The sequence below is a fragment of the Plecotus auritus genome (assembly GCF_963455305.1).
Source record: "Plecotus auritus genome assembly, chromosome: 2".
Lineage (NCBI taxonomy): Eukaryota > Metazoa > Chordata > Mammalia > Chiroptera > Vespertilionidae > Plecotus > Plecotus auritus.
In genome coordinates, this window is record NC_137771.1 from 69,090,987 (window position 1) to 69,105,570 (window position 14,584).

Consider the following 14,584-nt stretch of genomic DNA (forward strand, 5'->3'; position numbering starts at 1 on the left):
CTTAATCAATAAAGAAAAAAAATATTTAAAAAAGAGTAATAATAATATTGGCCACTAGATGGAACCCATTGGTTTCTTCATTTCTTTACCAATCAACTCCAAGAGAGATACCCTGAGCATGACACACTGTTAATTAAATAGGTTTTTTGGGGCCAGGTGATAGGCGCTGTCTCTCTTTCTATCTCTCCTCCCAGATTGGATTTTTTTCTCCACTAATTGACTGATAAGGGAAATATGGTTAAGACATACTAAGGAGCCATCTGAGATATCTTGGGGGTAGAGGGATTAGATCAACTCCTTCCTAAATCAGAAATCCTCTCCCCTCAATTTCTTGTGTATTTAGTTTCCTGTATTATTTAATCTCTGTCTTCAACACTAGACTATGAACTCCTTAAGAGAGGGACTATAACTATATTCCCATTCCTTGGCAGAATATGTGATAGATACTCAACCAATATTTTTTGAATGAATGATCCCTGTAGCCTAAGCAATGTCTGCTTTTCATGAAGCCTCATCTAACTCCCTAGGGACTCTGTTTTGAACATAGTTTTGGGGAAAAAACTCTAAGTTTTCCTGTCTTGTGTTCTATGAAATCCTCTCTGTCAAAGACCTCACAGTGAGTGGGAAGGGTAGGATGTGCTTGTGTGTGTGTGTGTGCGTGTGTGTGTGTGTGTGTGTAGTAGGTATATTATGTGGCACTGAGTTCTGAGCCATATTTTTTCCTCTTTCTGTTTAGATAAAAGTCTAACACACAATAGATATATATATTTATTTAGTTTATCTTTATTTTTGGAAGTATTACAGCTTTCCCCCTTTATTTTCCATTGACCCCCTCCTAACCACCTCTGCCCCCAACAATTGACATATTTTTAGTGCTCAGGGAAACTTAACAAATACTAGGCACATGCTTTTGTCAGGGATAACTCTGAAAATAAGGGTCTTGAAACTTCTTCTCTACAATGAGTAAAAGGAACATCATAAAAACAACAAGGGAGTTGGAATCTAAGGAAATTCATACATCATGATCAATCCCATAATCTCTTGGTCTTAGAATGTTTTTCAGCATAGAAGGTCGTGTGGGTGTTTAGTTATATTTTTACCTTAGTATTCCATTTTTAAAAACAGCTATTGTAAGTGGTATTGTTTTTTAATTTTTGGTTTCCAATAGTCCATTGCTTTTATATAAAAATACAGTTGAAAGTGGATTTTTGTGTATTGACCTTGTATCTTTCAATCTTTTTAAACTCACATGTTTGTCCCAAGAGTTTTTGTTGTTTCTTTTTTTTGCTTTTGATGCAGATTCTCTGGGATTTTTCTATGTGGGTAATCATAGTGTGTGAGAATAAAGGCAGTTTTCTTTCTTTCTTTCTTTCTTTCTTTCTTTCTTTCTTTCTTTCTTTCTTTCTTTCTTTCTTCTTTCTTCCTTTTGCCCTATTATAGAAAGCCTTTCATTATACTGTTTAATGTATAATGACTGCACATCCTTGCTTTAATCCTGAGTTAGGGGCAAAGCATTCCATTTTTTATCATTAAGTATGTATGTTAGGTGAGAGTTTTTTGTAGATTTATTTTTATCAGCTTAAAGAAGGTCACTTTTTTTCAAGTTGTGACATTTTTCCAAATTCTAAAACTGCTTGACTTATGCCTTGGGTAGACTGACCAGGGAAGCTCTTTTCCTTAGGTCTTTAGCTTATGATACATTTCTTCTTTCTTCTTGCCATGTCATTTTGAGATTCTCTATCTCTCTCTGAAGTTTTCTGCTCTCATTTTGGAATCCCTCCTTTAGTAACGTGGCCTGTTCCTAAAAAGGGACAAATAAAGAGTAAATAAAGTACAGCAGTAAGCAAATCTCAACTTCTAGCTAGTTTCCACATTCTTAGTATTTAATTTATTCTTGAAATTTTCTCTACCATAAATATTCATTATACTTTCTCTTGGACATCCTAGCTGCATGATTGCTTTTCTTGAGCTTCCTTTAGCTAAGAGAGATTTTGGCTTATACCTTCTAATATAGTGATAAAATTAAATTATAAGTCCCATTACTTCTATACAACATATGTGGGCAATCTTAATCATGTGTTTGTTTTCAAATTTTATAGACTCTTTTATACACACACACACACACACACACACACACACACATCATCAGACGTTTATATACATACACATGACAGAAATAAAAATTCTCAAAATCAAAGGAAGTGCCTACATCTTAGATCAGGAAATTTGATTTAAGCCTCCACAGCTTGGTGGCAAGAGTAGCAGGATATAAGTAAGGACATCAAGGCCCCTAACTGTCCACACTGGATTTCTGCAGAAAACTCACTACACAAACTAGGAGTAGGGCATAGCAAACAGGCAGGAGTGGCAGACACATGTGTGAGAGACAAGGAGTCTTTCTGCTTATAAAGGTTCTCTTAGAACCGAAGTCATACCAGCTGTGACAGAAAAACAGAGATTGTAGATTCCTCTAAGTATGAAGGTGTTTCAGATATCTTACCGATATGTGTGACCCTATAAAAGCTCATCTTTTCTGAACCTCTGTTTCTTCTCCTAAGGTATAGGTGCACAGCAATTCTTGCTTCATATAATATTCATCAAGAGAAACAGATAAGACATATTTACAGTGCCTGGAATATAATATCTAACAATTGATTGAAGAATGTACTGATGAAGGATTGGATGTAAGATAAAGGAAAAAAATTTTTTTTTAAAATAACCTGACATAGGCAGGCTCCAAATCAGGCAGACAGACAGGGATTGGAAGGTATTAGTGGGCAAGCAAAGTCCTTCTGAGTTTCGTGTTCTAACAGCCACACAAACAGGTCAAGGAGAATGGACAGAAAACAGAAAAGAGAAACCTGAAGGTGATGCCATTAAATACCTGAAGTTGAAGAGCCAGAGCCCTCCCTTGCTCTGCCTTTAATTGGGCCCTCTCCTTCTTTATCTTCTCAGTCAATTTTTTCACATATTCCTGATAACTCTTTTCTTTCTCCTCCATCAGCTGCTGATTTTTCTTTTGCATTTCCTCCAGCATTTTTGCTGCAGCCTCTGCAGATTCAGCTTTCACACGTTGCACTGCCAGGAGGAAAGGAAGAAGACAAATTCATGTGGGTGACCACCTCGCTTTTTCTTCTTTATGAACTCACCTCTCACTGTTGCTGCTGACTGCATATGCCCCACTGAGATTGAGTGTGGCTAGTAATAGGCATCTTTGCTCATCTGGCTCTTGTTTAAGGACCCCAGGTTGTCCAAGCCAAATTATTTAAACTTATAAAAGCTGTTGAAGCTATCTAGTTTCTTGACTTGCTCCTCACCTTCGATCTCCTTTTCCTTTTCTGTGAAAGTCTGGTCTGTTTGTAAAATTGCATCAGTCACAGACTCCTTGGACCTCAGGTATGTCTGAAGAACTTCTTCACTCTAGGACCCAGAGAAAATGGCATAGTGATAGGAAATTGCTTGAAGCGCTTATTCCTATTTGCCCACCATCTTTTCCTGTAGGAATAGCTTCTCTTGGCCCGGTCCTTGTGCTGGTCAAGGTGCCCCTGTGACAGGGTGGGCACATGCTCCAGGTTGGCCAGGCCTGGCACCTGATGAAGCAGAATCCTTTGAAAGAGATTGTTATAGATTGAGAGTCTCTGTTCTCTGAGTGAGGGCTCTACTTTTGGAGCTGTTGGTGCTGTGGTCCAATATGGGGTGAGGAATGAAGCCATCATGGAGAGAGCAGATCCCAGGAAAGGAGGTGGAGGGAGACTGGGAGGAAGGGAAGTGTGGGGTTGAGGGGAGCCAAAGAGAGACAGATAAATGCTGGTTACCTGTATTCCCTTCCTGGGTTCCTGAAGATACTTTTTCTTCAGCTCGTGCATAGTCTGCATTAAGAGACGATATCCTCCTGGTTTAGAATAAACCTCCTGCTCTATATCTTCTAAAGAATGGCAGATATCCTTAAGTAAAGCTGAGCAGCGATCCAATGATGCTTTTATATTCTCTTTATAAAAGTCATCTCGCCTTTTTTCTAGCTGGGCCTTTTATGTGAAAATAGGAAGTAGAAAGAGTACAGAGAAAATGTTAGCTTGACCTCAGGATTTTGGAAAGGCTTCTCTAAAAAGAGTCTGCAATCCCTATAAAAACTTACAGGCACCTCAGCAGGACCACATCCTTCCTCCTGATCTTATCTTTCTACTGAAGTTCCTTTCTTCTTGGAGGTGAAGTTCATGGCAGAGATTGCTAGCTTTATGTTAGCATTTATGCTACCCAGCTGCCGGTCATAGCGGGCCACGGCCTTTTGCACTGCAGCCAAGTTTTCTATCTGGGCCGAGGCCAGGACTGCGTTCTCCATGCAGGGCAGGTCCCCACTGCTGATGGCATTGACATAGGTCAAGACTAGGTTCTCTAGTCCTACACATACACCTTTAGAAAGAAACTTCTGCTTTTCAAATTGGACCAGTGATTGCATATGGAAGAAATGTGACTCAAGGTAAGCCTGCTCAAGATAACTAAGACTACATCTTTCTTTGCTTTTGGCTATAATATTAAATTGTCTGATAACAGCAAGCATGTAACTTGATGCAAAGCTCTGTTGATTACCTGTATGCATTTAACTAAATTATGAGAATGAGTATTAGTTTATGCACAAAAAATAAAAAAAATGTTCTAAACTTTGTGTTAATCATAACAAAATTGCTTCTTCTTCTTATAATAATAACAAATAGTGGTTTTTGTCATTTTAAAGTCTAGTAAGAATTCCTTCTCTCCCTATAAATAACCATTTTATTTTCTAGCAGTACTTTGCTTTCTGAGACCCTAATCCATATAAACTTAAGAAAAAATTACCGCTAATTCCTTTTGAAATAAATGGTCTACATCCTTGAAGGAATTCTTTGTGAAGACTTCACTGGCCATGTGCAGGTCCAGGAGCTCTTGGAGGGTTTCTGCAAGCAGCTGAACCATCTGGGCCATCTGCTGGTCATAGGTACACAACAATCCTTGCTTCATATAATATTAAGCAATAGATACAGATAAGGTATATACAATGGCTGGAAGATAATAGCTACCATGATTGAAGAATCCTATATAATAAAAGGCTACTAGGCAAATTGTCCCCTTGGGAGTTCGACCGCTCGCCATGATGTGCGCTGACCACCATGGGGCGGCGTGGAACAAAGAAAGGCCCTAGCGGGCAGCTGGCAGCTGGAGAGGGAAGGCCCCGGCCAGCAGCTGGCAACCAGGGGAAGTTTGTTGCCGGCAGCCAGAAGGAAGGCCCCAATTGGCCCTGATCTCCAGCTAGTCTTAGGGACCCTACCCGTGCACAAAATTTTGTGCACTGGGACTCTCTATATATGTGAAAGCCTAAATGACCATTCGACCATTCCTCTGTTCGACTAGTAGCTATGACATGCACTGACCACCAGGGGGCAGACGCTCAATGCACAGGCATGGAAACATGGAACAAACTGATGACTCACAGGGAAAGGGGGAGGGGAGTGGGTGAGAAGAGATTAACCAAAGATCTTATATGCATACTAAAGGCCTGGTGCATGGATTCGTGCACTGGTGGGGTGCCTTGGCCTGGTCTGTTGGGATCCGGATGAAACTGGCGGCCCAATATTCCCTGAGGGGTCCCAAATTGCGAGGTGGTGCAGGTCAGGCCAAGGGACCGAACCATTGCATGAATCCATGCACTGGACCTGTAGTGTACTGATAAAGGACTGGATGTGAGATAAAGGATAATAAAAATTTTTTAATAACCAGACATAGGCAGGCTCCAAATCAGAGAGACAGACAGGGATTGAAAGGTATAAGTGGGCAAGCAAGATCCTTTTGGGTTTCCTGTTCTAACAGACACACAAACAGGTCAAGGAGAATGGACAGAAAACAGAAAAAGAGAAACCTCAAGGTGATGCCATTAAATACCTGAAGTTGAAGAGCCAGAACCCTCTTTTGCTCTGCCATTAATTGGACCTTCTCCTGCTCCATCTTCTCAGTCAATTGTTTCACATGTTCCTGATAACTCTTTTCTTTCTCCTCCATCATCTGCTGATTCTTCTTTTGCATTTCCTCCAGCATTTTTGCTGCAGCCTCTGCAGATTCAGCTTTCACACGTTGCACTGACAGGAGGAAAGGAAGAAGACAAATTCATGTGGGTGACCACCTCACTTTTTCTTCTTTATGAACTCACCTGTCACTGTTGATGCTGACTGCATTTGCCCCACTGAGACTCATTTTGGGTAGTAATAGGCATCTTTGCTCTTCTGGCTCTTGTTTAAGGACCCCAGGTTGTCCAAGCCAAATTATTTAAACTTTTAAAAGCTGTTGAGGCTATCTAGTCTCCTGACTTGCTCCTCACCTTCGATCTCCTTTTCCTTTTCTGTGAGAAACTGGTCTGTTTGTAAAATTGCATCAGTCACAGACTCCTTGGACTTCAGGTATGTCTGAAGAACTTCTTCACTCTAGGACCAAGAGAAAATGGCATAGTGATAGGAAATCACTGGAAGCGCTTATTCCTATTAGCCCATCATCTTTTCCTGTAGGAATCACTTCTCTTGGCCCTGGTCCTTGTGCTGGTCAAGGTGCCCCTGTGACAGGGTGGGCACATGCTCCAGGTGGGCCAAGCCTGGCACCCGATGAAGCAGAATCCTTTGTAAGAGATTGTTATAGATTGAGAGTCTCTGTTCTCTGAGTGAGGGCTCTACTTTTGGAGCTGTTGGTGCTGTGGTCCAATATGGGGTGAGGAATGAAGCCATCATGGAGAGAGCAGATCCCAGGAAAGGAGGTGGAGGGAGACTGGGAGGAAGGGAAGTGTGGGGTTGAGGGGAGCCAAAGAGAGACAGATAAATGCTGGTTACCTGTATTCCCTTCCTGGGTTCCTGAAGATACTTTTTCTTCAGCTCATTCACAGTCTGCATTAAGAGATGATATCCTCCTGGTTTAGAATAAACCCCCTGCTTTATATCTTCTTCTAAAGAATGGAAGATATCCTTAAGTAAAGCTGAGCAGCGATCTGATGATGCTTTCATATTCTCTTTACAAAAGTCATCTCGCCTTTTTTCTAGCTGGGCCTTTAATGTGAAAATAGGAAGTAGAAAGAGTACAGAGAAAATGTTAGCTTGACTTCAAGATTTTTGGAAAGGCTTCTCAAAAACCAGTCTGTGACCCTGTAAAAACTTACAGGTACCTCAGCAGGACCACATCCTTCCTCCTGATCCTGTCTGTCTACTGAAGTCCCTTTGTCCTTGGAGGTGAAGTTCATGGCAGAGATTGCTAGCTTTATGTTAGCATTTATGCTACCCATCGGCCGGTCATAGTGGGCCACGGCCTTTGGCACTGCAGCCGAGTTCTGTATCTGGGCCGAGGCCAGGACTGCGTTCTCCATGCAGGGCAGGTACCCACTGCTGATGGCATTGACATAGGTCAGGACTATGTTCTCTAGTCCTACACATACACCTTTAGAAATAAACTTCTGCTTTTCAAATTGGACCAGTGATTGCATATGGAAGAAATGTGACTCAATGTAAGCCTGCTAACGATAACTAAGACTACATCTTTCTTTGCTTTTGGCTATAATATTAAATCGTCTGATAACAGCAAGCATGTAACTTGATGAGAATCTCTGATGATTACCTGCATGTATTTATCTAAATTATGAGAAAGAGTATTAGTTTATGCATGAAAGGAAAAATAATGTTCAAACTTTAAGTCAATCAAAATAAAATTGGTTCTTCTTACTATAATAATAACAAATAGTGGTTTTTGTCGTTTTGAAGTCTAGTAAGAATTCCTTCTCTTGTGATAAATACCCATTTTATTTTCTAGTAGTACTTTGCTTTCTGAGACCCTAACCCATGTAAACATAAGAAAAAAATTACCGCTAATTCCTTTTGAAATAAATGGTCTACATCCTTGAAGGAATTCTTCATGAAGACTTCAATGGCCTCTTTCTCACTGGCCATGTGCAGGTCCAGGAGCTCTTGGAGGGTTTCTGTGGGCAGTTCAACCTTCTCACCCATCTGCTGGTCATAGTGGGCAATGGCCTTTTCCACTGCAGCCGAGTTCTCTATGTGGGCCAAGGTCAGGACGGCGTTCTCTATGCAGGGCAAGTCCCCACTGCTGATGGCATTGACATAGGTCAGCACCAGAGTCTCCAGCCCTACAAATAAAGAACAAAAGATAACATTTGTTGTAGGTGGGGTAATGAAACAGTCCATCCTCTATAAATCTGATGATATCTCCCAACACTCATTTGATCACAGTATCTATGTCCTCAGCTGCAACTAGAAGTTTGCCATAAATGCAGACTCTCAGCCTCTGCTCCAGATCAACTGAATTAAATCCTCCTCTGGCGAGATCTTGGTGATATGGATACATATCAAAGGGTGAGAACCTCTGTTCTAGGCACCATAGACCTGTGTTTATTTAGTGCATGTGCTTTTCCCCCTAAGCACCATTAGCATAGAAAATGTACCTCTCATTCATGTCTCTATCATCAGTTCTGTTCCGTGGTAAGCATTTAGAAAATCAATATTTGTGAAACAATTAAAAAGAAGTCCTCTACCCTGGCCAGGTGGCTCAGTTGGTTGGAGCATTGTCCCATGCACCAAAAAGTTGTGGGTTTGATTCCTGGTCAGGGCACACACCTAGGTTGTTGGTTCAATCCCCAGTTTGGGAGCATGCGGGAGGCAACTGACTAATGTTTCTCTCTCACATCGATATTTCTTTCTCTAAAATCAATGGAAAATATATCATTAGGTGAGAATTAAAAACTCAAATTTGAAAAGGAGTTCTGGATTTTATTTATTCTAGCAGAACACTGTCCACGAGATCTTTCTGTGATAATAGTCATCTGCTATATATGCTATCCAATATTGCAGCCACTATCCATGTAATCAGAATTTTTTAATTTATTTAATTTTAATTAATCCATATTTAATTTTAGATAAATTTAGCTACTACACTTTTCTAGTAGCTATTTTATGGCATAGTACAGGTCCAGTTTATTAGGTCAATTTTAAGCAATAGAGCTTTATAATTTGTCCTTTTCTATCTTTTCTCACCCATGAAATCTGACTAATAAAATCCATTAGAAATGTAGTGTCCTCTGGAATGTACCACAGTTATTCTATATAACAAAAGGGTAATATGTAAATTGACCAATAGCAGAAAGACAAGTTGTTATGATGCCCACTGACCACAAGGAGGCAGAACTCAATGTAGGAGCTGCCCTCTGGTCAGTGGGCTCCCACAGGGGGAGTACCTCTCAATCAGAAGCCAGGCTCACAGCTGGGAAGCACAGTGGCAGTTACCAGAGCCACTTCCTCCTCCATGGTAGTGCTAAGTATGTCCTGACATCCGCTGAAGGCTATCAGACTGTGAAAGGGCACAGGCTAGGCTGAGGGGACCCTCCCCTCCCAACTGAGTGCATGCATTTCATGCACTGGGCCTCTAGTAGTAGTAGATTTGCAATTTTCAAAGCTGAAACTAGGTGAATGCTATTCCACCTTCCTTTAGTCTTAACAGTGAGAGTAATGACCAGGAAGAGGACTCACGGGGTCCATTGACCTGGATCCCTCCTGAAAGAGTTTTGACTTTGGAATTGGTAAAGATGTAGGAACAGAAGTCAGCAGCTTGTTGCACGAATTCGGGGTCCAGCTCATCATCATGCATTGTCTCAAGTTGGCCTAGCTTCTTCCGATGAGTGGGCCGATCAAAGACAAAGCATTTCTTATTTGGGAAGAACTTTCGGATACAAAGTCGGGGCAGGTTAAATTTATTATCGTTAGAACTGGAACCTGGAGAAAGATAAAAAAGAAAAAAGGGCTTTGCTTAATATAGGGTCTTGGAAACATTTTCTGTAAATGGTCAAATGGAAAATATATTAGGCTTTGTAGGTCAGGTGGTTTCTTTTCCAAGTATTCAATTCTGCTATATAGCATGAAAGCAGCCATGGACCATCTACATAGTATTTATCCAGTAAAACCTATTTGTACTATAGCTGGCAGGCTGCATTGACCATCATTTGCCTGTGGACTATAGTTTGCCAACCCTGCCCTAGTGCATTGTCATGCTTTAATCTATTTTTTAAAAAATAAATGCCCATTCTACTCCATATATTTTTGCTAATTACAGCACCACAAGCCCTAAGCAGAGAGATAAAAATCAATCTGATCACAGGACAGGGAAAGATGAAAGAAAATGAAACTTGTTCTTAGAACAGGGGAGAAGATAATTCAAAATCAAATCTATGAACTTAGATATTATACAAGTATTAATTCTTAGAACCAGGCAGCTGAGAAGAAGTAGAAAAATATACATGTAATAACACTAAATAGAAACATAAAAGATGATGGTTTCTAATGGCTGTGGTTCCCAATAATCAGTTCTCAGTCCCCGTTACCTTGCTTGAGTTTGAGTGAATTCTGCAGGTACTCGTCTGCTGAGTTGGGTTGCCCATTTACTTCCAATTCTAGGGGAAAATCCCTCAGCGTCCACACAAAATCTGGAAAGAAGCTCACAAAGTCAGCTGAGTCCTCAACCTCATTTACATCAGATGAAGATTTTGCCCTTATTTTATCTGTCAGCTCTGTCACATAGCTGAGAAGCAAACTAAGGAAAAATGGTGTAAAAGAACAGTGCCCCTCATGCCATATTAGTCCCACATATTCCAAACCTTTGTTTTGGCTTTGTTTCTAATCCAAGTGTTAATTCTTCCTGCCCTTGAATTATTTTTTATACTTCGTTTTTTTGTGTGCTTGATTCGCCAAGATTCACATTCATGGAGCTGGTTTTTAAGTAGAGGCCTCCCCTCTGATTTTGATGCTATTCTGGACCACAAAAAGGATATTGCAGTTGGTCCATGGCCTGCTGGTTTATGGTCCCCATGCTATTGTACACAAAGGTGCTGCTCAGCAGTATTGCCAGGGCAAAGATCCAGGAGTCATTTTGGTTGTCACCCTGGAAATCAGAACACATTTGGGCCAGGATTATGCTTTATTCTCATGGCACTTTCCAGATCAGCAGTAGTAAATGGATGCTCATTTAGTCCAGTGATTTTTTTAGATTAATGAATTATAAGAGGAAAACAAATCCAAATGAAAATGGTTGTTAGTAGGACTTGGACTTTGAAAAGTCTTCTGATTAGTATTTTTGGTGACACGTATTCTCACTAGGTCCTCTTATGACCATTGACAGGTAATTGCAAAACAAATAGTCCAGATTGGTGGGCATTCTAAAGCCTTAAATGTAATTTAATTTTCTCTATGTTTTTGCAGCAAAATTTTCTTATGTAAGAGTAATGATACTTATATCTATTTTATCTAGTCATTATTATTCACCTAATACTTTCTATTCTTATTAAATAGTCAAAACAATACTATGAGGCAAATATAGACCATTTGCATTGATTTTACAGATCAGAAAGCTGAGGTTAAAAGAAGTGAAATAATTTGCTAAGGCCACTGTGTTAATGACAGAGTTTAAATTTAAACAACAGTTTAGGACTTCTGAACATTAATCCTTAACTAAAGTTCTCTGCAAATAGGACTCATGACTGATTTTGATTGTAATACCTTTATGCATTGGTGTTAACTGGCTTAGCTTATAGCCTCTTGGTAATAATTAGAAAACTATCTAATAACCACTATGCTCTTCTGGGATTCTGCCTTATATTTTCATGATCCCTGATTCCAAAACTTGGTCTCTTAGTATGTAAACAGAAATGAGAAAAACACATATGGTTTAGTGCCAGCTCCTATTTGAATAAAAATTAAAATAATAATAATAAAATAAAAAAATTAAATAGTGTATACAATACCCAGAAATGAGGGGATTGTCTCCAAATTGAATCTTCAATGCTTACCTTCTCTATATCTCCCAGCCCCTCAGTGTTGAGCAGAACTAGGGTGCAGTTTGGTTTCTTAGGGTGAGGCACACACCACATCCAGATGCCTTTGGTGTGAGACTGAACTGTGGAGCCCAGAGAGAAGCCTTCAGGGGGAGAGGGAAGGGAGAGAGTGGAGTTTTCATAGCAGACGTGTCTCAAAATGGAGATAAACATGAACATAATCAAGGTAAGGAGAGACTACAACCAGTAGCCTGGCTGACGTGGCTCAGAGGTTGAGCATTGACATAAGAACCAGGAGGTCATGGTTCAATTATGGGGCAGGGTACATGCCCTGGTTATGGGCTCCATCCCCAGTGTGGGTTGTGCAGGAGGCATATGATTAATGATTTTCTCTCATCACTGATGTTTCTAACTCTTTCTTTCTCTCCCTTCCTCTCTGAAATCAACAAAAATACATTTTTTAAAAAAACTACAATCAGTATTGATTTTACAGAGATACAGGGAAATTCAAATATCCAATACATAAAAACATTCAACACCTCTTTATTATAAAAACGTTAACCAATTAGGCCTAGAAGAAAACTAACTCAACATAATAAAAGCCATATATGAAAACTAGAGGCCCGGTGTACGGAATTCATGCTGGGGGGCGGGGGGAGGGGTGGGTGTCCCTCAGCCTGGCCTGTACCCTCTCCAATCTGGGACTCCTCGAAGGGTGTCCTACTGCCGGTTTACAGGGATTGGGCCTAAATCGGCAGTCAGACATCCCTGTTGCAATCTGGGACTGCTGGATCCTAACCGCTCACCTGCCTGCCTGCTGGATTGCTTCTAACCACTCTGCCTGCTGGCCTGCTGACCCCCAACTGCCCCTACTGACGACCTGCTCACCCCCAACTGGCCCCCATGCTGGTCTGCTCACCTCCAACTGCCCCCCACACTGGCCTGATTATCCCCAATGGCCCCCCACCAGGCTGATCACCCACAAATGCTGTCCCATCCTGGCCTGATCACCCACAACTGCCCTCCCCTCTTGGCCTCTAACTGCCTCTACCTTGGCCCCGCTGCCATGGCTTTGTCCAGAAAAACATCCAGAAGGTCTGGAAGGTCTCCCAGTTTAATTAGCATATTACCCAATTATTAGTATAGATAGAGGCCTGTTGCATGGGTAGGGGATGGCTTGTTTTCCCTGAAGGTTTTCCTGGATCAGGGTGGGGGTTCCCTTGGGGCATGGGGCAGCCTGGGCAAGGGGCCTGTGGTGGTTTGCAGGCTGGCCATGCCCCCATGGGGTGAGGGTCCTTGCTGGGGGGGCATGGCCAGCCTGGGTGAGGGGCTGAGGGCTATTTTCAGGCTGGCCACACCCACTTCAGTGTGGGGGTCCCCACTGGGGTGCCTGGCCAGCCTGGGTGAGGGGCTAATGTCTGTTTACAGGCTGGCCAAGCCCCCCAGCAGGGACCCTCACCCCATGGGGGTGTGGCCAGCCTGGGTTAGGGGCTGAGGGCCGTTTTCAGGATGGCCAAGCCCCTTGGTGAAACAGGCCCCCAGCCACTTCTTGAGCAGAGGCCAGGGTGGGCTGGAAGCTTGGCTTCCTTCATCACCAGGGGCAACCCAAGCCTCCTGCTCACTCCAGGTCCATGGCCGCTGCCATCTTTGATGGGTTAATTTGCATACTTGCTCCTGATTGGGTTGTGGGCATAGTGGAGGGACGGTCAATTTGCATGTTTCTCTCTTATTTTTAATGTTTCTATCTCTCTCTCTCTCCCTGTCTGAAGTCAATAAAAACAAAACAAAACAAAAAAACAAGAAAAACACCACAAATAGAGCCAAATAACAGGTATTGGCAAGGATGAGGAGAAATTAGAATTCTGTGCATTTCTGGGAGAGATGTAAAATGGTAGAGTTACTGTGGGAAATGATATGGTGATTCTTTAAAAAAATTAAACAGAATTCTAGGAAAAGAATACAAATTATGCTTTTAAAATGGAAATTAAGGGAAGTGGGAAGAGACAGAGAGTTGACTCTTTCAGACTACTGTAAGATATGACCATAATGGTAGATTACAAGTTAGCTTTAAATAGTCCTCCCCATCTCTACCTTGCTCTTCCTGTAACACCATACTCAAAGCTGGGAGTGTGGGTGGAGAGAAGGGACCCGGCAGAGCTTAGTTGGTGCCCCTCACCTTGTTTCTGCCCAGCCAGCTTGTTCATCAGGTAGGATTTGCCTGTGCGGTAGAGACCCACAATGGCCACCACCACAACAGGTTGTGTAATGGCATACAGGATCTTCAAAGCTTCTGGGTTAACCACTAGTTGCGTGTTAATGTTCTCAATGAGGCACACCGGGCCTGGCATCTGGATGTCTGAGGCCATGTTCAGGGTGTCACCTTATCTGCAAGCAAACAGATGGGATGGATTAGAACTTCCATTCTAAGTAGATCAAGAACTTTCACCAGGTTATTTTGATCCAGAAGGTAGAGTCATAAAATTCTCCAATGTCGCCAAAAGTTCTGTGTCAACAGTGAGATGGATGAGGGGAAGATCTGTATTGTTTTAGAATGTTACAGAAGTGCAATTAAAGTAGTTCATTAAAAAAACATTGGTATGAGAAGGACATAAACATTGAACCAATTTTATGGACAAAATCTTTAATTTACCATAGAAAACTTTCTTTTTAGATTCTCATTAAAATTTTTAGACTAGAGCCTGGCTGGTGTGGTTCAGTGGTTGAGCATGGTCCCGTGAACCAGGAGGT

General features: G+C 41.6%; 2 protein-coding genes across 2 annotated transcripts in view; one reads left to right on the top strand and one right to left on the bottom strand.

Annotated features, from left to right (window-relative positions):
• LOC308242857 (guanylate-binding protein 6-like) overlaps nt 1-14,584 on the top strand; it is a 187,536-nt gene that overhangs the window by 104,956 nt on the left and 67,996 nt on the right. The gene's annotated exons all lie outside the window — the stretch shown is intronic.
• Nucleotides 1,686-14,205, bottom strand: LOC308241087 (guanylate-binding protein 2-like; the record flags this gene model as incomplete). The annotated part of the gene is given in 11 exon segments (XM_080654643.1): nt 1,686-1,729; nt 1,732-1,801; nt 5,914-6,107; nt 6,347-6,449; nt 6,846-7,058; nt 7,866-8,146; nt 9,543-9,785; nt 10,391-10,574; nt 10,828-10,947; nt 11,852-11,979; nt 14,013-14,205. Coding segments are annotated over 11 exon segments (1,770 nt in total). The 5' UTR covers nt 14,203-14,205.